This window comes from Pinus tabuliformis, chromosome 1_1, assembly GCF_031772625.1.
Source record: "Pinus tabuliformis cultivar Carrire ecotype Pingquan chromosome 1_1, CPIR1, whole genome shotgun sequence".
Lineage (NCBI taxonomy): Eukaryota > Viridiplantae > Streptophyta > Pinopsida > Pinales > Pinaceae > Pinus > Pinus tabuliformis.
In genome coordinates this window covers 948405530-948431552 of record NC_142297.1, presented here as the reverse complement: position 1 = coordinate 948431552, position 26023 = coordinate 948405530, and the positions used below count along the sequence as shown (strand labels likewise).

General features: G+C 41.5%; 1 protein-coding gene across 1 annotated transcript in view; it reads left to right on the top strand.

Annotated features, from left to right (window-relative positions):
- Positions 1 to 24959, top strand: part of PEX12 (peroxin-12) — a 198505-nt gene extending 173546 nt beyond the window's left edge. The window contains exons 8-10 of the mRNA XM_089393013.1: positions 24098 to 24184; positions 24326 to 24463; positions 24666 to 24959. Coding sequence (XP_089249139.1) covers positions 24098 to 24184; positions 24326 to 24463; positions 24666 to 24737 — 297 coding nt within the window. The 3' untranslated portion in view covers positions 24738 to 24959. The remainder of the gene's footprint in view (positions 1 to 24097; positions 24185 to 24325; positions 24464 to 24665) is intronic.
- Positions 24960 to 26023: the final 1064 nt, after the last annotated feature.

Genomic DNA, 26023 nt, shown 5'->3' with positions numbered 1-26023 from the left:
CTTCTCTTCTGTAGCTCTTCATATTCAACAAAGGCTTCACAGAAGGGAATTTCACGCAATGGGGACCATTGCTTCTTAAGGAGGGAGGAATGATCTGAATGGAAAATGGCATCAACCCATGTTATTCATCCACCCATGGAATTTACCCATGGTATTGTAAGTGGCATCCATCCATGGTATTTATCCACCCATGGTATTGTAAGTGGCATCCACCCATGGTATTCATTCACCCATGCTATTTTCCCATGGTATTGTGACATCCACCCATGGTATTCATTAACCCATGGAATTTACCCGTAGTATTGTAACCAAAAAAGGATATTAGTAACAAGTCGCATTTTGTAAAAGGACAGATTGTCCACCACAATGCAGCTTTTACAGTTATCCTCCATTTTAATAAAAAGATTCTTTGTGGTTTTATTTACTGTGTGTTTTCTCATTTTCTTTTTGGCATTGCAATTTCTCAGATCTCGGGGGCCTCCCCTAGAAGATCCATTTCAATTTTTTAGATCTTGGCGGCCTCCCCCCAAGATCCATTTCAATTTTTTAGATCTTGGGGGCCTGCCCCCAAGATCCGGATCAATGGCACATGGCGCAAGTTCGAAGGACGAAGGGGAAGGCTTTGGGCTTCCCAAGTGCGCTTAAGGGAGAGAGGGAGGGCACAGGGTGCATTCCTGAAGGTTGAAGGATGAGGCTTCATGCCTTCGGGGTGCGCTCAACAGACCAAGGAGGGCGCATGGCACAAGTTCGAAGGCTGAAGGATGAAGCTTCGTGCCTTCAGAGTGCGTTCATGCGCTCAAAGGGACCAAGAGGGCGCATGGTGCATTGTGGAAGGCTGAAGGGTGGAGCTTAAGGCCTTTGGTGTGCACTCATGCACTCAAGGAGGGCGCAGTTCGGAACAAGGAAGGGGAAAGATGCTTTAGGAGTGCGCTATGCGCTCTTGGAGGTCACAAGGAACACTTCCGAACAACAAAGGATTCTTGATCAAGGGTTTAGTGTGCGCTCATGTGCTCCTTGCCATAACGGGTTCACTTTTTAACCAAAATTTGTCCAAGTTTGGAAGATAGGACAAGGGGAAAACACAATGAGTTTAGACATAAAATCAAGCGCGACACGTACTAACTCATCAAGAAAACTTAGACAAGCTTGAGCAATGATAAGTAGACATCAAAATGCCACTTTACAAACATTCCCCAAGTACAACAGATGAAGTGTGTGTGACTATGTCCAAGAGTGTTGTTTTACAACAACAAAGGTGTTATGGCCATGAAATACACTAAAGGTGTTCTAATTAGTGCGACGACACATCAGGATGATCAAGAACACTTGAAACATAGAGAATGAATTGAAACGACACTTGATGACCAAGGCGACAATAGATATGACGTTGAAGTAGGCTCCAAAATTTGAATATAGTGAAATTTTTGGGGGGTGTTGTAGCAGCGACAACATGTCGCTGACAAGTTACTTCCAAGTATTGGAAGTACTTCCCTAGCTAAGAGGGAGTGTTGAGATGTGTAGCTTGGGAGGTATTCCCACAACCACTGGGGTACTGAGTTTGTGTGGAGTTGACCCATGAAAATGGCATTTTGTGGGCTATGTACCCATGTAGTAGACTTTGGATCCAAAGTTATGGGCTAAAGACCGAAAATAATGATTTGATTATTCTAATTGTTATGTGAGGGCATCCTTGAAGGAGCAAAGGAGCACCTAAAGGCACAATTAGAAAAGTATAAATAGAGGAGACCTTGGTGTTGATTTGGGGTAGCATCGGATGTGCTCTAAGCTTCCAATTTTGCAGGGAGTCTTGGGCAGATGTATTCCAAAGAACCTAAAAAGGGTTTTGGGAAATTCCACCTAAAAGTGATTTTATTAAAGTAATTAATATTTTTAATGGGGTTCCTAAGTCTAAACTTAGGGAAATTAAAATATTAATGGGCATTAATCTAATCATGGGTGAAACTTCTAGAAAAAGACACAAATCAAGCCAAAACAATCTGAGCCTTTGATTACGATTTAATCTAGGCCGTTGGTTGTCCAACAGGAAGATATAAGAAGGGGCTTGAGGGTCATTTGGAAAACACCCGGAGAGATCAAGGAAATCGATTTTCTGAAGTGAGAAGTTGTTAGGAGGAAAAATCGATTGAAGAGATTTCTTGCAGCAGAGGGGCAGTGAGAATCTGAAAGAAGGAATTTCCGGAGAGTATGAGGCAGAGGGAGGATAGAAAGACGTCCAGAGGAAGGCTAATGTTGGCCCACACAATGTTGATGTAGAGGTAGGCAGTCCTTGAGGAAAAGTCGAATTTCCTGCTGAGGGAAGTTGAGTTTCAGTTGCCGGAAGTTGGGGTGTGAGTCGCGGAGGCAGAAGATTGATTTTCTCATCCAGTAGAGGATCCGGAAGAGGGGAAGCGTAATACCCAGGAGGGGTGATGCAGAAACTGTCGAGAGTGACGTAGTTCTGCGCGCAGAGACCACGCAGAGGATGAAGCAGAGCCTTCAGATCAGCAGGATCAGTCACTGATTCTCCCAGTGACAGGGTGAGATCATTTCACCAGTTTTTTGTCCAGTATTCTCTCTGTATCAGATTGCTAGTTGAGCATCCTAGAATTGTACTTAGATTTTCTCCTGCATAATAATAAAACCCTCAAAGCTGCTACACCGGTTTTCCTGCAATGGGTTTTTCCGGGGACTATTGTCCAAAAATAATGGTGTCCTATGTGTTTCTATTTTCCTTGCTCAGTTTCTATGTTTCAGAATCATATTTAATTTGGTGTAGGTTGCTTCAGTAATTTACTTCAATATTTCAAGAAGAAATCTGAAATAAGCTTGTAATGTAATTTACAATCTAGGTGAAGTAGATTTAGTTGGTTGCAGTAGGATTCATGAGATTGTTAGATCTAGGAATTTTCACATGGTATCAGAGTGGTTGATGTGAAACAGGAAGAGAAGATCTAGCACTGAAGCAAGGGCCAACTTGCTGCAGCAAGTAGCAGTTCGAATCCCCTGAGGGATTGCGTAGTTCTAGCCAAGAGGGCTATATTTTCATGGGTGTCTCTTTTTGAGTGAGTTGACAGAGAGGTAAGACTGTCGGATCGAGAATTTGCCGAGGCAAAAGGAGTCACACAGAGCTAGCGTAGAGCTAGAGGGACGTAGTTTTCTGCAAGGTGAGTGATGGGCAGAAAAGCCATCAGAAGGAGGAAGCAGATCGTGTAGTGAGGGAATAATTCCTTGGTGATTTCTTGTCGAGGAAATCAATATTTCTCAGTTACTGGGCAACAGAGGAGCAATAGACTTACCAGCTCCATCAGGGAGTGCGTAAGCCAGCTTAAAAGCTTACGTAGTAGGGAGAAAGGGGGAGTTGTTCGACAATTTTTGGAGGATATGGCAACTAGTGGCTTGGGGGATTAGGACAGGTTGGACCGGGCTTCCAACTACGTCATCTGGAAGGCTAGAATGTCTTTCCTTCTAGATGATCACGCCCTCAAGACCAATGTTTTAAAACTCCAACTCCGGTTCAGAAACCGCCGAGGGTCGGCTTTGACTCCGACTCCGACTCGGTATCGACTCGACTGGTTTGATTTCAATGACTCGATCATTGTAAAAAATAATTAAATATTTATTTTTTTATAAAAAACATAATTTTAAATATTTTCATTCATGTTTCCAAACACAAAGCTTTAGAATATAGAGAGAAGACAACATATGATCAAAGTAGGTTCATGAATATATCCATTATATCAAAATGGTACCCTGTGCACTGTCCAATACAAAGTTCATACTTAGCCACCAATGCCAGGATTCTTTTCTGCCTTAGCCCAAGGACAATCACTAGACTACAACAACAATAATACCAATTCTTTGCAACCAATCATAGCTCTCCAAATGATAAGCTAATCAACTAATCAACAAATGTCTTCAAATTTGTGCCTTTGCTACAAGACGACCTTTGCTACAGGACGACCTGTCTCATGCTTCTACTACCTACACTGTTGGACATGATTTCAAGAAATCTGCCCCTAATGAAGTCCCAAAACCCTTGATTTAATTCTGGTCAAGCTCCAGAACAATCAGAGGTAAATATGTATCTGTTAGTCCATTGCCAGAATGTTTGCCTTTTTAAAAACATTGTATGGCTCAATGCATTGTTTCAGTTTTCTAATTCATGCCACTAGGATAACCATACTTCGACCTTGTAATTTTCAAAACTTTCTCACAGTGATAGATTACTTTAGGGCTATAAATATGCAATAAACAACAACCCAACCGTTGATATGTAGGAGGCGGAACAACTTTTGACAAATGTGCTTCAGGATCTTTTTCAAAGAGCCGAGCCAGCCGGGTTGTGACCGAGTTGGCCGAGTTGTTACCGAGTCGGTTGAGTCGATCATTGGCTTAGCCGACTCGGTAACAACCCGGCCAGCCGTTCCATTTCAGCCATTGAGCCGACCCGGCCAAGCATTGGCTCGGTCTGGCTCGACCGTTTTTTAAACCACTGCTCAAGACATATGTTGATAGTGTGGTAGCCATCCTTGCAGATGCAGATTTGCTGAAGAAGTACAAAGCTAAGATGGCAAAGGCAAAGAGGATGATCCTGGATGGAGTCAAGGATCATGTAGTATGTCACATTGCTAGAAAAGGGATTTCTAAGGAGATGTGGGATGCCTTGGCCACACTGTATTAGCGCAGATGTTGAGATCTTCTTAGATGCAGAAGGGAGAATGTGTGGATCCATTCCTCACAAAACTGAAGGAGACCCGTGATGAGTTGTCGGCTGCGGGGCACACACCTCAAGATTCAGAGTTAGTGAGACTTGCTCTAAATTCCGTCTTGGATGAACAGCAAGTCTTTGTCTAGAGTATCTTGGGGAAAGCAGCATTGCGAAATTGGGACGAGATGTGGGCAACTCTGATAAAGAAGAGCTGAGTAGAGACTTGCTCAAGGTCAAACTTGATGGAAGCAGCAACAGTAGTGGGTCGAAGCCTAAAGTAGAGGAGGAGGATAATGCATCCCTTGCATCGAAGGGACAACAGGGCCAACATAGAAGAAAGAAGGACGTCTCCAAGGTGAAGTGCTTCAGATGTGGTGAGATGGGCCACTATGCATCCTAGTGTCTCTTGAAGAAAAAGGACAAGGATGAGAAGCATGATCCTAACGTTGCAGCCGCAAAGATTGAACAGGAGGAGGAGTTCGCCATGACAACCAAGAAACCTCAAGGAGGGAGATGCGCTGATATTGAACCGTAGTTCATTAGAGCTACAGATGGGCAGGATCCTTGATGAGCCCACCTCCTGGATCATCACCTTGCTATGGGAGCCCATGATCAGTAGTAGTGGGATGGAGGAGTTTTTAGTTGGTGCCATGGAGTGTTGATTCGACAGATGCATTAATTAGTAGCGCCAGAATGTGAGCAGCGCAGAGCAAAGAGGCAACAGTGCATGGAGGCATAGTGTAGAGCCTCAACAATGTGGCTTCAGAAGACAACGTCTGACTAGTAGCAGTTAGGATATCAGCACCGAGGTGTATCCATTGGATACTTGTCTAGTCTTGGGTGTTTTCAGTTGCTTCTCTCAACAACTGAGTTGTAGTACGGATGCAGTGTTAGCAGTATAGCAGATGCAACATTTAGAGGGAGTTGTAGTACAGATGTAGCATTGGCAGTGGCAATGTCAAAGGCAGCAGTACAGTGGTAGCAACAACGCAATAGTTGGACAACATGTCAAACATCAGCAACGTAGAGGACGATGCTTCAGAGTCAGAGTAGTATGCAGTAACAGTGTATTGCTAGAGCACATTCCTGGCTAAGAGGGAGTGTTGATTTGGGGTATCATCGAATGTGGTTAAGCCTCAAATTTTACAGGGAGGCTTGGGCACATGTATTCCAAAGAACCTAGAAAGCGTTTTGGGAAATTCAACCCAGAAGTGATTTTATTAAAGTAATTAATATTTTTAATTGGGTTTCCTAAGTCTAAACTTAGGAAATTAAAATATTAATAGGCATTAATCTAATCATGGGTGAAACTTCTAGAAAAAGACACGGATCAAGCCAAAACGATTTGAGCCTTTGATTACAATTTAATCTAGGCCGTTGGTTGTCCAACAAGAAGATATAAGAAGGGGCTTGAGGGTCATTTGGAAAACACACAGAGAGATCAAGGAAATCGATTTTCTGAAGTGAGAAGTTGTTAGGAGGAAAAATCGATTGAAGAGATTTCTTGCAACAGAGGGGCAGTGAGAATTCGGAAGAAGGAATTTCCAGAGAGTACGAGGCAGAGGGAGGATAGAAAGACATCCAGAGGAAGGTTGACACTGGCCCACGCAATGTTGATGCAGAGGCAACACAGTGCTTGAGGGGAAGTCGAGTTTCCTGCTGAGGGAGGTCAAGTTTCAGTTTCTGGAAGTCGACGTGTGAGTTCGGGAGGTAGAAGATCGATTTTCTCAGCCAGCAGAGGATCCAGAACAGGGGAAGCATAATACCCAGGAGGGGTAGCGCTGAAACTATCGGGAGTGACGCAGTTCTACGCAGAGACCACGTAGAGGGTGACACAAGGCCTCCAGATCAGCAGGATCAATCACTGATTCTCCCAATGACAGGGTGAGATCATTTCACCAGTCTTTTGTCCAGTATTCTCTCTGTATCGGATTGCTAGTTGAGCATCCTAGAATTGTACTCTGATTTTCTGCCGCATAATAATAAAACCCTCAAAGCTACTGCACCGTTTTTCCCGCATTGGGTTTTTCCGGGGACAATTGTCCAAAAATAACAATGTCCTATGTGTTTCTATTTTCCTTGCTCAGTTTCTATGTTTTAGCATCATATTTAATTTGGTGTAGGTTGCTTCAGTAATTTACTTCAATATTTCAAGAAGAAATCTGAAATAAGCTTGTAATGTAATTTACGATCTAGGTGAAGTAGATTTAGTTGGTTGCGGTAGGATTCTTGAGATTGTTAGATCTAGGAATTTTCACACTTGGGAGGTCTCATCACTCCCAATGAACTCATCTCAAGAAGCAAGTTTGACAAGAAAAGGGAGCCACAAACTTGAGGAGGAGCTGCAACCTTAGAGAGCAAGTTTATGGTCTAATTTTCTGTGTTAAGAAAGGCCAAGTTTTGCTCAGATTGAGGCTAAGTTTCTGTGGAGTGTTTGTGCCCTAGGTAGGGCTTTGGAAAGGTTGAAACTAGGAGAAAAGGAGCACGTGTTCTGTGTATTTTTCCTGCCCTAGCGAATGTCTGTTCTGGCCGAAGTTTAGCCTCAGATATCAATGTTAAAGTTTGTCTTTTGTTCAACGTATAAGAGAGTGGGTTGAGTGCTGAATGGAGGGTTGTTAGATCTCTATCTAGACTGTAATGAGGGCCCACATAGTGTAAAGAACCAACGTTGGGCAGTATGGTTACGCCGAGCTCTAAGGGAGGCTGAATCTAGCCTCAGTCCCTGAACAGGAGTGCGAGTTACCTCAAGAATAGTGAAGAGGCAAAATGGCAGCTTGTGGATAAACGTGTTGAAGTAGATTGAGTGCTGGAGGGTATTGTGGAAGTCTGTCCACTAAAGGGTGCTTGGATAGCATGGTTTAGGTCTGCCTTGAACAGTAAACTTGAGGATAGATTTATTATATGTTGTAGACCCTGTTTTAAAGGCTATGTACAGTGAGCTTGATGAAGCAAAGGGACTGTGAATTGCAAAAGTATTTGAGCCTATGTACAGTGATATTGGAGAAGGAAAGTCACTGTTAGAAGGCAGAATTGTGGAGTTGGAGTGTGCAAGGCTTTTGGAGCAGCAGAAAATCTTGTGAGGAGCTTGATGTGCAGAGGTATTAGAGCAATGATATTCTTTGTGAGTATAGGTGGTATTGGACCTGCCAGGTGATCAAGACAAGTGGACCGAAAGGGTTGTGGTCAAGCGCTTCTTCAACAAGTCAAGTTTGTTCTTATTCTTGGGCAGATTGAGAGTCAAACATTGTTGACCTCAAGCCCTAGTTTTCCTTGTGTCAGGGCTAATTGTAAGAGCCATGATCCCTAGTACAGGAGCCCTATGTTTGTTGTATTAAAGTTGTAATATAAACAAGTTTTGGGTCTGCAAAATTCTTGTGTACTTTGTTGATTCATTGTTGTTACATTTCCATTGTGCAAAGTGCTTGGAGTTGTGGTATTTCAGTGGATTTGTGATTGTGTTCTAGACATAAACCTGATTCTGAGACACTAAGGAAAAATCAATATCCTGAACATGACCTCACATCCTTTGTCCTCTATCACTGAGACTAAGATCAAGTTCTTCTTCAGTCTTAGTACAAACATGTCCTTGGCTACCAATGCCCCTATTGAATCTAGCGGGAAATTAATGGTTTCAACACCCTTGACTGCATACCTAGCATCATTACCAAGCTCCGCATGTAAATCTGAGTCTCTCTCCATCAAATTGCTAAATAGCTCCTATGCTTTTGTCATATGATGTGATGCACGACTATCTAAGTACTAAGCACTTCTTGTGATGGTACTAGTAGATAGACGAGACAAATGAGAAGTCATTCTTGAGCTTCGTTGCAAACTCATCAAGATGAATCTATAATGATGCTGATGTCTACTACAACTTCCCTTTCCCTTTCTTCTTGTCTAAGCATTGTGATGCATAGTGCTAATTCTTGTGGAAAATGGAGCATTTGAGCTTGCTTAAGTCCTTCCCTAGTTGGGAGGTTTCCCCTCACTATTACCCTTGGAACCCTTTCCTTTGCTCTTCTTGGCCATATTAACCAGGGCTAGGTTCTCTTCTCCATCTCCCTTCCCTCTGGCCTTAGACTCCTTCCGAGTCTCTTCTTGGATGCAGTGATCTCAAATCCTTTCTCAATTGGAAAGGTGTTCCCGAGTGCAAATTCCTTTGACAAACGATTCCCATGACTTGAAAAAACCATTCAATGCCACATTTATGAGCTCTGCATCCTCCACTTTCTCCCCTATGGTTGCACACTGATCTCACGTGTGGGTGTTCCTCATGAAGTAACTGGTAACATTATTAGACCTTGACATCTAGATGGATCAAAGCTTGTTTCTTAGGATCATCTTCCTATTCATGTTGTCACTTTGGAACATGTCCACTAAAGATTTAAACATCTCCTTGATTGTCTTGTTTTTTGCCAAGTGTGGGATCAAATGATCTTTTATGGCATCTGTGATAATCCTCTGGGCTTTGATGTCCTTCACATGAGATGTCTTATTTGTTGGATTTGTCTATTTAGGCGGAGTGTTTTTTGCAAACTCTCAAAGGTCATGTTCCTTCAACAATAAGGTGAATATTTCCTTCTAGGGAAGAAAGTTAGATGATCATCCAACGTATATCTTCGAATTTGAAACTAGTTGCTACTATCTCTAGATATGATAATTTCTTCTCCTTGTGATGATTCCTTCTAGCACCCACAAGAAATGAAAATTTGTTGTTGGTTTATGGATCCGCAAAGATCTCCTTGTGGATCTATGTCTCGGTCCTTTGAAACACCCACAAAAAAGTAGTTTTCTAATTGGTATGGTCTCCCTCTCTCCCTTTGAAGAGTGACCTTCACTAATCACATCTGCTCTACAGTTGGCGTTTGAACTTTGAACCAATGTTATCAGAACTAGACCACTGAATGAACCAAAAAACCCTCTGAATCGGAAACCGGTCGGAACTGGAACAAGACTGGTAAAAAAACTGGTCAACCAAAAACACATAAAATATTCAAATTTGAAAAACATATATATTCATGTGCATCCATATGAATCCAAACCATTTATGCACAAATAAGCAGAAGTTCTCATTTATATAGCATGTAAGGGTGCACATAACCATTATAACATCGATTGCAATCCATCTTTGAACTGAAAATATGTAAAGTTTTGTAGATGTTCTATGCTAAGAGCAATTTCACTTTTCTCACAGCAATCATACAAGTAGATAAGCAAAATGCAGATAGAACATATAAGCAGATCTTACAGAAGACAAATCAGAAACAAGAAAAATGTATGTGATTGTTTCGGCGGTCAACAGGATGCTTCAACCAGCAAAGTCTCCTTTGGTCAGCCAGCCCAGCATGTGTCACAACAACCCTCCAACCAGTAGATGAGTCAACCCAAGTCAGTTCTACAAAAGTCAACGCTGTCCTGAAAAGTCAACGCAGGGGCAGCAAGCTAAAAGTCAACGCAGCAGCAAAACAGTCAACCCTTTGACCTCGATTTTTGTGCCAGGTAGTATGGCCTTAAAAAATCGAACCTCCCACAAGTTTTCAACTTGTTTGGACCAAGCGTTGACCAAAGTCAACGCTGGTCAAACTTCTGCGAAACCCTAGCAGCAGAAACATCCTCTTTGTCCTTCCCACGTGTGGCTGAAATTCGTCCTCCAGGTAGCTCGTACTTTTTAGGATGAGAGAGGAAGATGTGAGTTGTGTTGTGTTCAAATTCTCTCCAACTTTTCCTGTATATATATATCCATCAATGAGGGTGTGTGACACATCTGTTGGGCATGTGAGCCTACATTACAAAACTGGCTGACCTTTGCACATATAATTTATTAAGAATAATAAATTCAAAATATAAGTTCTGCTCATCGGATTAAGACTATTTTTATATGGATTTTACACCTCTCAGAAAGAGGAATCCAACAAAAATATTAGCCTCTTAATCTGAGCATCAGAACATGGAGTTTGGACCTAGTTGTCCAAATTTAACACTCCCTCTCAACTAGGGAGAACTCCATCTATTAGTGCAATTAACATCGTGAGTCATCCCGCCGAAACTTGCTTTGCTGGCTTCTTTATTTCAGAACAGAAGAGGGTCAGTCACAAAGACATCATTCACCGACTGACATAATCAGTCCAGAGGTCCCAGACCTCACAAATCTTGATCCCAGATCAAGTGGTTGGACCATGCCATCCTAGATAGAGAGTACGGCAATCTCTGATGCGTCCATCAGTCTTTGCTAATAGTCTCTAGCTTTTCCACACCTCATTGGCCAAATGAGAGGTACTTCCCATGAGCCCTGAACTCAATGGGTAGGATGCATACGGGGCACAGATTAAATGAGTGGCGAACCAGCTCAATAATCACAAGGGTGGGGCAGAAGCATTATGAGTGCTTATAGCTCCGAGAAGCTATCCCCAAAGCCCCCCAGAGCTCCCAGAGCTCATCGTCCAACAGGACCCACATCATAGGGTCTTTCCTCGACACCAAGACTCTCACGGAAGGTTAGGAACTTGACCTTCCCCAGGGGCTTAGTGAGAATATCCGCGACCTGCTCATCAGTTCCTATATGATCGAGCCTTACGGCGCCTCGCTGTACCATATCCCGGATAAAGTGGTACCTGATATCAATATGCTTGGATCGGTCGTGGAACACAGGATTCTCAGTCATACGAATCCCTCTCTGATTATCACAGAGTATTACAGTGGTATCTAGCACATGTTGGAACAGCTCACTAAAGAGCTTCCTCAACCAAACTGCTTCACAACAGGCCATACTAGCAGCAATGTATTCGGCCTCCGCGGTGCTCAAAGCCACCGACTTCTGCTTCCTGCTCATCCATGAGATCGAAGCAGAACCAAGATTGAAACAGCATCCAGATGTGCTCTTACGATCCACCACACTGCCAGCCCAATCGGCATCAGTATATCCCCGGAGTATCACACTCCCGGCAGTGTATCTCAGCCCATGGTTTATCGTGCCCCGAAGATATCTCAAAAGATTCTTGGCACCAACCCAGTGAAAATGATGAGGCTCAACCATCTGTTGACTCAAAGTATTCACTGCAAAACATATGTCCGGACGGGTGTTCACTAAGAACATCAAAGCTCCTATGAGTTGACGATACTCAGTAGGATTGGTCAAGATAGGCCCTGCAGCGCTGCCACTCAACTTCTTAAAGTTGAGTTCCATTGGTGTCGACACGGACTTACAGTCCACCATCCCAAATCTTTCCAGAAGCTTCACAATATACTTTCCTTGAGAAAGGAAAAATCTCTCCAGGTCTCTGCCAGACCTCCAGGCCTAGGAAATAGTGCATCAGTCCTAGGTCTTTCATCTCGAACTCAGCAGCAAGCTCCCTCTTACATTGATGAATGAGAGGGTCATCACCTGTCAGGAAGAGGTCGTCCACATACAGCACTAGAATGAGAGGCTTTCCTTCAGATGTAGGAAGATCTACTACTTTCTTCAGGGAAGCATCTTCGTCAAAAGTGACATCATGGCTTATCTCTACTTCCCTTTGACCAGGTACATAGACTCTATATGCCTTAGAAGTCTCACTGTAGCCCACAAACATTCCTTTCTTCCCAGTAGCATCCAGCTTACTTCTCTTTTCTTTCGGCACATGAAAATAGACAGGACATCCAAAAATTCTAAAATGTGAGACATCAGGTTTCTTACCAGAGAAAACCTCTTCGGGAGTTTTGGAGTCCAAAGCGGAATGAGGGCATCAGTTTTGAATGTACACAGCAGTATTTGCAACTTCTCCCCACAGAAACTTTGGAAGACCCTGGTCACATAGCATGGCACGGGCAGCTTCCACAATAGTCCTATTCTTGCGTTCAACAACACCATTCTGCTCAGGAGTATATGCAGTGGTAGTCTCCCTCTTAATGCCAGCTTCTCTGCAAAAGTCTTTGAACTCATTTGACTCATATTCAGTGCCATTGTCAGTCCTCAAAATCTTGATCTTCTTTCCAGTCATATTTTCCATCAAGGCTTTGAAGGTACGGAACCACATGAAAGCCTCATCCTTCTTCTTCAAGAAGTATATCCAGGTTTTGCGAGAGAAGTCATCAGTAAATGTCATATAGTAAGAACATCCCCCCAGGGATGTTACAGGCAACATACCGGAAAGATCAGAATGGACCAGTTGCAATATCTCAGATGTCTTTGAGACACTTGAGGGGAAAGGTCCCCTTGTATGTTTTCCTTCAGCACAGCCCTTACATACACCTTTATGATTATTTCCAAAAACAAGCATCTCTGTCACCACCTTCCTTGCTTCGGGAAGAGCCTTGTAATGAAGGTGTCCAAATCTTCGGTGCCATAGTTCGGTTTGACGGATAGTATCACAAGTCATAGCTCCCAACGGACTCCCTCCAACCTGGTAGAGTGTACTAACTCTAAAACCAATTGAGATAGCTTGCTTGAAGCTCTTCTTCCACATGAGTACCTTTCCATCAGAGAAGGTTACATTGAATCCTTTGTCTTCCATGGCAGATACAGACACAAGGTTCTTCTTCAATTTGGGTACATAGAGTACATCTTGTAGATGGAGGACTTGTCCTTGAGACAAGTGGAGGGTCACAGTCCCGGTCCCTTTCACAGGATAAGTGGCATTATCCCCAAGGATAATTTCTAGATTAGTATCCCTTTCAACCATGTCAGAAAGTGCTTCCTTGAATCCGGTGATGTGTCTTGAGGCACCACTATCGATTAGCCAGACATCCATAGTGTCGGGCGGAGATGCAGCTGAGAGAGCAGATATTAGAATATACTCATTTCTTTTATCAACAACATTAGACTCCTCATACCTGGTATTTCTGGTCCTTTTAGAAGGTGATGGTTTCCTTCAAAGTGAGCCTTCCTCTTTCCTTTGGATTTGTCATTTCTTTGATTCCATTCCTTCGGTTGTTGTTGTTGTCGTCACTATCGGGAGAATTCTTCTGGAAGGGGCATTCTCTAGCATAGTGTCCAGTCCTATGGCAGGTGAAACATTTACCCTTCTTCTTTTGAGTCTTAGTCCTTCCTTTGTCCTTGGAACCACCAGAGTTCTTCTTTCGGGAATAAGCAACATAGGCAGCATTTCTTTCATTATCAAATTCCTTCATCCTTGTTTCTTCTTGCATACATCTAGACAGAAGCTCATCAAAGTTAGGGATGGTATTATTGTTGAGAATGGTTGCCCTTAGGATCTCTGCACCATAAAGACCACGACAACACTTCACTGTACTGCTTCTTTCATTATACTTAAACTGTAATAATCATGTTACTACTTCTTGTGACCCTTGTCATTGTGACTGCTTCTGAGATCATATTCATGTCGAGATCACTAGATCCGAATACAATGGAGACTATTGATATGATATATCTCCTTTTTCAGGGATGCCGAGAATCAATGTCATCACCTAAACATACTTCATTAATTTGGTTATGCTGAGACAGTAATATATATAAAATAGAGATAATATTCAAGATGACCTTCGTTGATCCGAGAGAGTTGATCCGTCACTGCTCCGTTTGAGTATACCGAGACTGTAGCTCTTGATTTGATTATCACTGCTTAGATTGCAGTAGACACAGTCATCATTGAAATTCTCTTCAACGAGATTATATGCCGAGACTGAGACAGTATCTTCAGGATCACTGTGATCTCTATTAGGCCGTGAATATGATTAGCCCAGACTTCATGCCAAAACTGCATCCTCATCTGAGATCTTCTTTGGTCCATCTATCCGAGATTTGCACCTGCAATTTGAGAATGTATTTAGCCCAGAACTTGCCTCACTGTTGTGTCCTCATCGAAGTCATTACTGCTCCATACAGCCGAGATCATAACTGTATCTAAAACCGAAACAAAGTGCAGTCAAACCCTACTGCGACTCCTTCATTTCTTGCGGATTCATTATTCCTCAACTGCGGCTATAATTGTCACACTTGTATGGCGTATATATATATCCCAAGTTCACGTAGAATGGCAGAGAGGAATGCAAAGTTCTGTTGCGTGAACAGGTCTCGTTGACTACGTTTTATTGACCCATTGACTGCATTTATATTTCTTCATAAGCCTGTTGCTTACTGCGGCTAGGGTATCACTGCATCTAGGGTATCACCTGTGGCTAGGTATCTACAGCTGGGGCAACGTACAGCAGCGAGGGCATTACTTTAGTGACCAGCCTATCATTCATGATATCTCTCACCTTCACCAAAATCCCAGACGTGGAGAGGAGGAGACTACTCAAGAATGTGTTTAACAGCAGCAGAGGCATTTGATGGAGGTTCTTGAATCTTCCCTGTCACATGATCTAGGAGATCATGATCTTCTAATTTGAGATCTAATAACATCTTCCAGGCATGGAAGTCATCACTTCCAGTCAGCTTGTCATTCTCCCTGAATTCAAGCTTAGAGGAATCCATTTCCTTCGATGATGATTGCTATAGATAGAGTTTGTCTTCACCTCAGCTCTGATCCCATGTAAAGTTTTGTAGATGTTCTATGCTAAGAGCAATTTCACTTTTCTCACAGCAATCATACAAGTAGATAAGCAAAATGCAGATAGAACATATAAGCAGATCTTACAGAAGACAAATCAGAAACAAGAAAAATGCATGTGATTGTTTCGGCGGTCAACAGGATGCTTCAACCAGCAAAGTCTCCTTTGGTCAGCCAGCCCAGCATGTGTCACAACAACCCTCCAACCAGTAGATGAGTCAACCCAAGTCAGTTCTACAAAAGTCAACGCTGTCCTGAAAAGTCAACGCAGGGGCAGCAAGCTAAAAGTCAACGCAGCAGCAAAACGGTCAACCCTTTGACCTCGATTTTTGTGCCAGGTAGTATGGCCTTCAAAAATCGAACCTCCCACAAGTTTTCAGCTTGTTTGGACCAAGCGTTGACCAAAGTCAACGCTGGTCAAACTTCTGCGAAACCCTAGCAGCAGAAACATCCTCTTTGTCCTTCCCACGTGTGGCTGAAATTCGTCCTCCAGGTAGCTCGTACTTTTTAGGATGAGAGAGGAAGATGTGAGTTGTGTTGTGTTCAAATTCTCTCCAACTTTTCCTGTATATATATATCCATCAATGAGGGTGTGTGACACATCTGTTGGGCATGTGAGCCTACATTACAAAACTGGCTGACCTTTGCACATATAATTTATTAAGAATAATAAATTCAAAATATAAGTTCTGCTCATCGGATTAAGACTATTTTTATATGGATTTTACACCTCTCAGAAAGAGGAATCCAACAAAAATATTAGCCTCTTAATCTGAGCATCAGAACATGGAGTTTGGACCTAGTTGTCCAAATTTAACAAAATACATCAACAAACAATATCTAGATGGCCTCTAGCATCCAAAAAAAATCATGCTACAACAAATACCTACCTATCATCAAAGTCATTGCCTATATTGGGATCTTCGACATCAATATCTCCCTCTAAGCATTAAAATAAGATAGAAAAATCGTAGCATGTCATGTCAAGATTTTATTTGACCGATGGGCAAAATTTTAGTAGGCCCATGATAGAGGAGTTCAACAACCAATGCCACTAACATCAAGGTACATAGAGGGTTTGGCGCTCTTGATTAAATACTAGTTCCATACCCTCGTACATGAAAAAATCTGATGGAAATGTTGCAACCCCCCAATCCTGAAAACTATTAAGTCTGCTAGATTTTGAGTGAGATCTAAAATTCTACTTTCTCCATTGTGAAATCCAATGAGATCAGAACCACTTTCAAACATCTTGAGTCATTTCATGGTAATGCCAAAAATTGAAGAAAAAGGAGACTGTTTCTTTTACTTTAAGAATTTAACATTACCATGAATTGCATAGCAATACCAAGGCCATAGGCTTGAATACTAGGTTGCCTCACTCAATTTTTTTTCTTAAAAAAATTTGCATATTTGGTGGAATTGTATGGAATCGGTTGATGTTGTGAAAAAAGGCCGGTTCAGTGTCGAACTGGCCGGTTCCATTACCAAACCGGTGGGTTCCATCACTGCACTGGCCAGTTCGGTGTCTAACCGTCCAATTCCGATTCTGAACGTTGAACTGGATCGGTTCCACCAGTTCCAGTTTGGATTTGATAACACTGCTTTGAACTCGCTGCATGTAAACTTTATGCCTACTATACTTTGCGCACTTTGCGTTAGTTACCTGTGTTAGCTATACATTTGGATTTTCTAGCTCGTGTCATGTGCTGCGAATTCCTGTAGCTTAGTACTACCACGTACGATTGGCTCCAAATTGTTCCTATGTTGTCGACGACTCATTTACTTCGACGTCCAGACCCACAACTTACCTGTAGACTACCACAACTATTGCTTTCTCCTTGGTGGCTCCTGACGCCTTGTAGCTATCTTGACACCTACGGATTTGATAGTTGTTCATGTTGTCGCAAAATCTAGCAGGCCGTGGAGAGGGGTACCCTACAAGGCTAATAGTCAACCAATTGACAATAAAGGGGTGATGGCCCACTGTCACCACAACCAAAAACCCTTGCTCTTTACGTGTTTTCACCAATGGGATGAGTCTCGGTATGTATATAGGTCACCTAATAGGTATTCTAAGCTCAAAGGTGCAAGGTGATGAAGAGGCCTCCAAGAGAGACACAATTTAGGCACATGGCTCCAAGAGGGGACAATTTGCTTTCCTAGAAAGAGGGAAAATTAGGGTAACATAAGACCTAGGGTTTGATCGAGATGTAGAGTGTTGGGATGACCAAAGTTCTAGGTGCAAAGAAAGGGTTTCCCACAATGTATTCCAACAATGTTAAGGCACATAAAACCAATGTTCCACCAAGGTTCTGGGACGAATAGGTGAGGGAGTGAGGGGGCGCGGAAGCAGCCTATGCAAAAGCTCCCCACCATTTTTTAGGAAACGTGGGGGAGTGTAAGGGTCTTAAAAACTTATAAATATAAAATATAATTTATTAATTGAGTCCACTATGACAATTTGGTTTGAATTGAAAAGCTGCAAAGCATGATCATTGATATGAATATCATTATCTAAATTTCTAATATCATATAAAATAATAAATTTAAAATTCTAATTTATAATCATACATCAATGATCATACATTATAACAAAATACAAAGACAACAATGCCACCATCTTCAGCATTCTGATAATACATAGCTAACCTCAACAATGTCGTTGTAGAAGATCACTGTAGATCTATTCTTCCTGCATATCTGTTATCAATAAAAGATCTTAATCTTAGAATCTTAACACTTCTGTCCTCTGCAACTTCAACAATATGTTATCAAGGCAACTCTGTTCAGTTCTAGGCCAAACTGCTATAATCATTGGGGAGTTTTGCCCATCTGTACATAGTATCAATTACAAGGATATACAAAACAACAGTGTTGTGTTATGCTCATGTGAATTCTATTGTCAATTGTATCCTTGTTGAAGAGTGACTGTTGTGCAGACTCCTAATGGCATAACAAGATGCTAATGCCTCTGTCCACTGATGCACATTTGTGTCTAGAACATTACTCATACTTCTATCATAACTCCAAAAATCTGCAATCTAAACCTGTAGCTTCCATATTTGACAATTTGGCTATATGTATTACAGTTTCTGCTCCTTTACTTTGAAACTCTTGTTTAAATTCAAATTACAATGACCTCAAGGATTACTGTAACTTGATTATACAGATACTTGTAAGACACCAGTTAGGGTTACTTATAGAAATCAAAATAACTTCAACGTGATTGGTGCGTCTTTTAGAAAGCAAGCACTGCCACACAAAAGTTAAGTTAATTTGACGCTGAACTTCTTTGCCTTCTAATATTTCTTATCGTCACAAACTGAATTCTTCACAAGAGGGAGCCTCTGATGTTGATCATCCATAATGAATCTTGAAGAGCCGAGCTTTGAGAGAAGTAGAGAAGCATTGATGAGTAACCACTTCAGGGATGATCTCTTCACAGAATGTGTAGGGTAATATTGAGCAACAACCGCAGTTAAATGAATTTGTTTGGATCAAACTCAGAATTTGTCTAATCAAAGGGCTGACGGTTCATAGTGATAGAAATCCTCAAGATCTGTCTTCAATTTTGTCTAATATGTGCACTCCAGAATTCCTGCAAATAACCAAATCACATTACCAATGTGATAGCCATATCAAGGGTCCATTCTGCAATCTGCAATGTTCCAACAGATGCCATCGAGGTTCCATGCATGGGAGTGATCAGATCTAGTAATAACAACACACAAAGTGCACGAATGCTGTGTGTGTTGTTATGTGTTCACCCTGCCGTTTTTATAACATGAAACAACTAAATTCCAAAACCCTACGCTTAGTTTAACTGTTAATTAAAGATTAGTTTTAGGGTTAATTAAAATCGTTTTTTTTTTTTGCATAAACGTGTGCCACGTCCCCCCATGCCCCCCCCGCCCCCTCTCGCCCCCCCACGTCCCCTCACGTCCCCTTTTTTAGAAACGCCCCCTCAGGAAAGGGAAACGACTCTTTGGCATGTCTCCCTGAGTTTCCTCATTTTTGGGGGCGTGGGGAAACGTCCCCTACTCGTCCCCGTGGAACACTGCATAAAACCCTCAAGAAACCCCCAAGTTGAAGCTATACCCAAACTAAGGTTTCCTCTTAGGGTGAACAACTAGGGCAAGAGAAATTATGGATGAAAATGGAATGAATGCCCACCAAAAGGGAATGGTTTTGTGGAAACCACTCACCCCTCAATGTCTAGACTTTCCAAGTTCCCAAAATTCCCTCTCCTTGTCAATTCGCACTCAGCCCTTGTTGGCAGCTTGGCCTTAAGAGGGCCGAATCAGGTGTGTGTGTGTGTGTGTGTGAGAGAGAGAGAGAGAGAGAGAGAGAGAGAGTGAAATTTATGGATAAAAATTGACTTGATCACCAACAAAGGATGGCCAGTTCCTAGTCCTTAGGTGGGTGGAGTCTATGGATGTTTATGGTTAAGCTAATCCTTGTAAAGGAGTAAGGATATTTTGATTGACTTGATCACTGACAAAGGATGGCCATTTCCTAGTCCTTGGGTGGATGGAGTCTATGGATTTTTATGGTTAAGCTAATCCTTGCAAAGGAGTAAGGATTTTTTGCTGCCCTAACATTAAAACCCTAACTAGAATCTTTGTGAGGGATCAAAGGCACTTGGGAGAGCTACAACATTCCCAAGGGGAATACAATTCACATGTTATATAATGAGTAATGCATGCAATAGTGATATCTAGTTTCTATAGAATTAATTTTCAACAAATTAGGGCATAATAGAAAAACCCCAAATTACCAATATTTTCCATACATTAGACATAAAGCAAAAATATTGTCAAATACAAGGCTCACGTACAAGATGACATGCATGAATAATCCATGATTGATCCAAGATAACTTCTCTAAAGACAAAGCTCCAATACAAAAATCATTCCGTGGATCACATCTCTCCACAAGTAAGAAGGTCAAAATTCTCTTAGGAGAGGCCGAATTCTCCAAGTGATGATGATGAAAAGTGAAATATTCCTCTCCTCTATTTATATGATGAAGAGTTCCTAATTTGCCTAAAAACCCCTAATCAACAAGTAAAATCATAATGATGCAGTGGGTTACAAGCCAACCCAACTAGCTCAAGCATAAACTCAAGAGAAATCCCACACATGTGAGCCATGAGGCCTCAAAAGGTTGATGTCATCCAATAAATGAACTCCATGTGGCATGCGTTGAGGCTCTAGGGTGCCATGAGTGGTGTAGAGGCCTCTAAAATCATGACATGATGATTGGCCCTCAAATCTCTATCAATATCCCTCTGTGGACCCCAAGATCTAGTTTGGGGCACCAAAGGTGGTCTCCTAGTTCTCTAGTTGCTCAAAATGTCCATGTCTATTCCAACGTTGAGGGCTTTCCTGGTGCTACTAGCCCTCCTAATTCTCTGAAGGTGAGACCATCCTCATTCAGGCTCTGGATCAACTGCCATCTCTCAGTGAGTGCTAAGGTCAGGCTCGGGGCATGCTGGTCCAAGTGCATCATCCCGAAGAATCATCAAATGTAGTGCAATGTGGCAGTACGTCTTGAGTGTAGAAGGTGTCTAGGGATAGGTATGATGGGTTGCTACTGCTTGGAGACCCAAGGCTCTCAACGTTTCATTGTGGGTGCTAATATACTTCTCTGGGTCTTTGGTAAGGTGCCCAAGTCATGGGTTGTTGAACCACCTGACAATCACAACATAAAGTTTAGTGAAAGCAACCAATCATAAGGGATGATAATCTTTTTTGCATCTAAGTGAACCAAGCTTGAATGTAAAGGGCTATTTAATACTTCAAATAAGGCTTCCCTTCCAAAATTGGGGCCTTGAACTCGCCATGGTGTTTCTTCCCTAGGTAGGAGTGGCTAAAGGACAACCCTACTAGGTGTTTTCTACCCCCAAGGGGAACTGACATTTCCTCAATCCATTCTTCAATCAATAGGTGCTAGTGAATAATGATGGCATGGAGGGGAGAAGACTTCATGGCCAAGTGCCACGGTCAAAGGGACTAACATTATGGTGGATCCACATCCTGAGTGTATAGATGTGAGGAGGGAGCAATCATGGATGCATGAGTTACCAACTTGGCCTTTGTTTTTCCACCCCTCTTGTGCACATTTTACATTTGCTTCATTTTTCTTTGTATTATTGCTCATATCTTGAAGGGTTTGAGCTTGCTTTGAATGATGTATAACAATTGTATAACCCCTTAGTGATGAGGTAGCTCATTGCCCATCGGGGTTGGGACACACAAGGGTTCTTTTTTATGATGTAATGGAGCAGCATGTGCTTAGGAACTGGGCGATGGCCATAATGAGTGAGGTAGAGCTCATTCTAGGCTTTTTCCCACATGCTAATGTGTATGGCCTGACCATATTTTGCATTTTGATATTCTTCTATTTTATTTGTGGCCATAATATGCTTTTTCCTTTTCTTTTAGGTACATCAACCCCCCCAGGGAAAAGTTTCGAGCCCTACCTAGGTATGTGGATGTATGGGTGCCAAATCCCAGAGAACCAATGGTCAGTGGAACATGAAGAATGGAGGTGCAATATGGACTTGTAACGTAAGATGGAAAGTGGTAAGCATGGAATAGGGATAGATGGAACATGCTATCTCAATCGAGGCTCCCTGAGTAGTGCCCCTGCTACACCCATTGGGCCATTAGGGGAGGTTCCATTGGACTGGGATCAAAGATTAACCCCCCATTTAAGGTGAGAGAACAATCTCATGGTCAAAACCCACTTTTCCTCCAAGTCACCCTATAATCCATATGAAAAGCTGAAATACGAACAATCATAAGCACCTATTGCAAAATGAATAAAATACCTTTTGATTAGAAGCCCATCTCCGTCCATGTTCTCTTGCCAGATGGGTGAGAAATTATATGACTGATGTAGGTGGTGGAGATAAAATGGCACGTCATCAACTAGTGGTGGCTGTCAGGGGCTGCATGGCTGGCCGGCTGAATGTGTAGAATGGGAGAAAATTTTTCTCCTATGGGGTCACCCACTTTGGTGGGTAGCAGGTCATTTCGCACATCTTGTGTACATGCTCTGGTAGACTCATGTCGTGGCTCGACTGTTGGAGAGTAGGTCCCTCTGCTCCATTGTCCTCACACTTTTTGGATAAATTTCTTTTTTATTTGGTACCACGGTTGTCTTTCTTATCCGCCCCTGCCCCTCCCCCAAACAACGGCTCTGCCTTGGTGGCTGATCTCTATCGTGGCTGTCTGCTGGCCCACTTTCCACTCAACCACCTTTGAATTATTATTATTATTATTATTATTTTATTTTTATCTTAATTTTGTCTCTCTAAATCGACTGCTTTTCTGCCCTGGGTGATGTGTATGGTCGCCATCATTTCCTTCTCCGAGCAGCATGATTTTGTTTTCTTTTAAAACTTGTCTTCAGCCACCATATTGATATGACTGGTTTTATTCCTCGCTGCACATATAGAATTTACGTTGGCTTGCAGCATATGGATTTTTTTGGTTTGTTGCTGCTTCCTTGTACGATCATTGGCTTGTGTCTGGATGAACTCGGCCCCTGCAACTACTGTACATATCTGACTGCTTGTGTGCAATTATTTAGAGATCGGTCTTCAGGGAAAATGCTATGGTACCATGTAAATTTTCCTTGACACTAGCAATCTGGCCAATTACTACTTAGCAGATTCCTTGCAGTAATGTTTAATTATTTTGTAGATCTATTGAATAAAATACACAACTGGGATCTTAAAGAATTATAACAATGAAAGAAAAAACAACATACCTATCTCAATCACATGGACACAGATTTTCTTCCCTTCAAATCAGTTATTCAATTAAATAACTTCAAAACTTACAAAGGCTCCCATGCTGGGATAATGGCCATTTGAGGAAAAATACATACAACAATAAACCTGGAATTTGATGCAGCCTATCAAATCCTTGTTTTGTCCTTCGATCTGCTTGCTGATCTGGATCCTTTCCTTGCTGCCCCTGGCACTCTTCCTCAAACCCTGCACACTTGCCTGGAAGTCTTTCTCCACCCAATCACTGAGATCTCACTCTCACTGTGTCTTCTGCTCAAGATGTATCTTCTCTCTTAGCCTAGCCTTTCTTTTGTAAGTTTGAGTTATCCACAACCCTAATCTCCAAAGTGGTTGACAATTGTGATTAGATCTCAACATCACATGAGATCAATGGTTGAGATTCATCTAATTCACCATTGCAAATAACCTTTGCATTTCATTAGATTAACTCACTTTATCTTATAAAAGTCAATTACTTTAATTATTAAAGTAATTGCTAAAGTTAAAGGTCAATTAGGGGACTGTCACATGCTTAGACAACTAGGCCTATGCAGAAGTACCTTCCTGAGCTACTCTCATCAACAATTTAGCTTCCTTTATAATGCATTCCACCTGAGCCTTTTGAAGGTAATTTTGATACGAATTTTATTTTATTTTATTTGGATTGTTGATATCCCAACATTGAGCACCTCACTGTCAGCAGGTTTTATCTTGGATCTGTTCAGTTGCAAAATATATAATAACTTGTATTCATTTTAGGCCTGTTGCACGCTTTAGACAGCGTGGACCCAAACCTAGAATCCAGCAAGCTGTTGTTTCATTTCATTAATGCAAATCAAAGGAACCAACTCCTAATGGTTGTGCTTTTTAAAAAGATTCATTATGTATGCGTTATGTCTGAGATGTTTAGCAGAAGCTTGTTCTAACTTTGGATGGAATGGTAAGTGTTAAGTTTTCCATGCTAACCCTAAAAGCATTTTCAGTTTTAAATTTTTACCTTGTAAAATTCAAGATCTATTGTTCCTTGACATCTTTGTATAACTCCGCTAACTTAAGCTATATTAAATCTCTTTGATTTTTACACTATGTTTCCGGAAGATGATGGAGTGGTGGTACCAATCTGCTGAAGAAAGGATTTCATCTCCAACTGTGTATCCTCCACCCTCACCACCCCCACAACCAAAGGTGAGGTCTCTAATGTTTCTCATAAACGTTAGGAGGTTTAATAAGAATTATCTGACACGCAACTAATCCAAACCTATTTTATATGACATATTGTTAGTTTCAGCTTGTTTTAAATGTCCATGAATTTGCAAAGTGATGCAGGTAGCAGAGGATGGCATTCCATTACCGCTTGATAGAACAGTCTGTCCATTATGCTCACAGAAGCGTACTAATCCTGCACTGATTTCTGTCTCTGGATTTGTTTTTTGCTATTCATGCATTTTTAAATATGTTTCACAGGTAAGAAATGAGGTTTCTGTTGCTAGTATTCAGAACTTTTATTCTAAACAAAATATTTCTCCTCATTTATTAAGATACCAAATTAAAACAAGAATATTTTAATGTCTTTTCCTATGGAGACAATAAAGTAAAACACACATCTCGCATATTTATATTGGCTTACAGGAAACTTTGTACTGATTTTGCTTTATTGTTGGTGTAGTATAAACGCTGTCCTATCACTTTGATGCCTGCTAGTGTTGATCAAATACGGCGGTTGTTTCATGATGTATAATTCCTTTTAATAAGACAAGGAAATAGACAGACGAATTGTCAGCAATCTATGTCTTTCCATGGCAACTGGGGTCAGACTCATAGAAGATGTAAAGGAGAACCATCATTACTTGGCCCACCTTTAAAGATGGTTGGAATAGTACTGTCTCACCTTCAAAGAACTCGTAAGAATTTCACTGCCAATTATTTGGTCTTGATCTACCAGAAATGCCAAAGATCAGGATCTGCTCTCTTTTTTGTATCTGTATGGCCTGACATTGATGTTAACTACGAAAATTGATTAAAGGTAATTTTAATCAACTAGAGTCAATAATCATCTGATTCTCCTTTCATACACTAGCCTTGATAATATTGCCTGAAAATAGTCCAGTATGAGAACTGATACTTAATTCAGACTATTTTCTTTGTAAGTCGTCTTAGTAACTGCATGCTATTGCAAAGAAAGTGCTAACTTCAGCTCATAAATTCAAAGATTCCAGTGCAAGGTCTCATGCTGGAGCTTTATGTCAATAAATCATCAAATGTGAGATGAGGTTGAGCTGTTTAATTTGGTTTCTTATTGGTGTCCACTGTCAACAAATCATGGACTTGAGACCAACCACCTGAAGCTGTGATATTTAAATTACACATTCTCATAACTGTTTCGCTTGCAGCATCTTGCAATAGCATGTTCATTGATCCAGTCTCCACATTATTTGCGAAAAAGGTCTGGTTCTGTGCCATCTCATTCATGAGATATAGTATGAAAAGATGTATTCTTGGCTTGCTAAAATAATTAGATAACACACACAGCACACCAGAGATATGAAAGGTAAAATGTCTCACATCTCCATTTCCAACTATGTGCAGATGAGGGTGTACAACCAAATATTTATACTCTTCATGGTAATATGGAGGAGCACATTCGCAGGACTGACCCATGACCATGACCAGAGCCCATAACCCAAGCCACTTACGAGCTGCACAGGGTTCCACACAATTAAACATTTAATATTTTAACACAATCAACTCTCAATAAGATAATTGTGAGATTGTATGTTATTTTCTTATCATCATTCAGGACCTTTTGAATGGACACTACCCCTCCTTTCCTCTGAGGTAATGTTTTATTTTATCCCCGAAGCTCAAGGTCAGCCATTTAACATTGAGATGGCTCAATGTACCGTTTTGATATCAATGCTTGATCTCCTAGTTTGCATGGGTGTATGATTCTGCTTCTAGCATATTATGATTTACATGTAAGATACACTTTAACTTTGCATATTTGAAAAGGCTATACCTTTATTA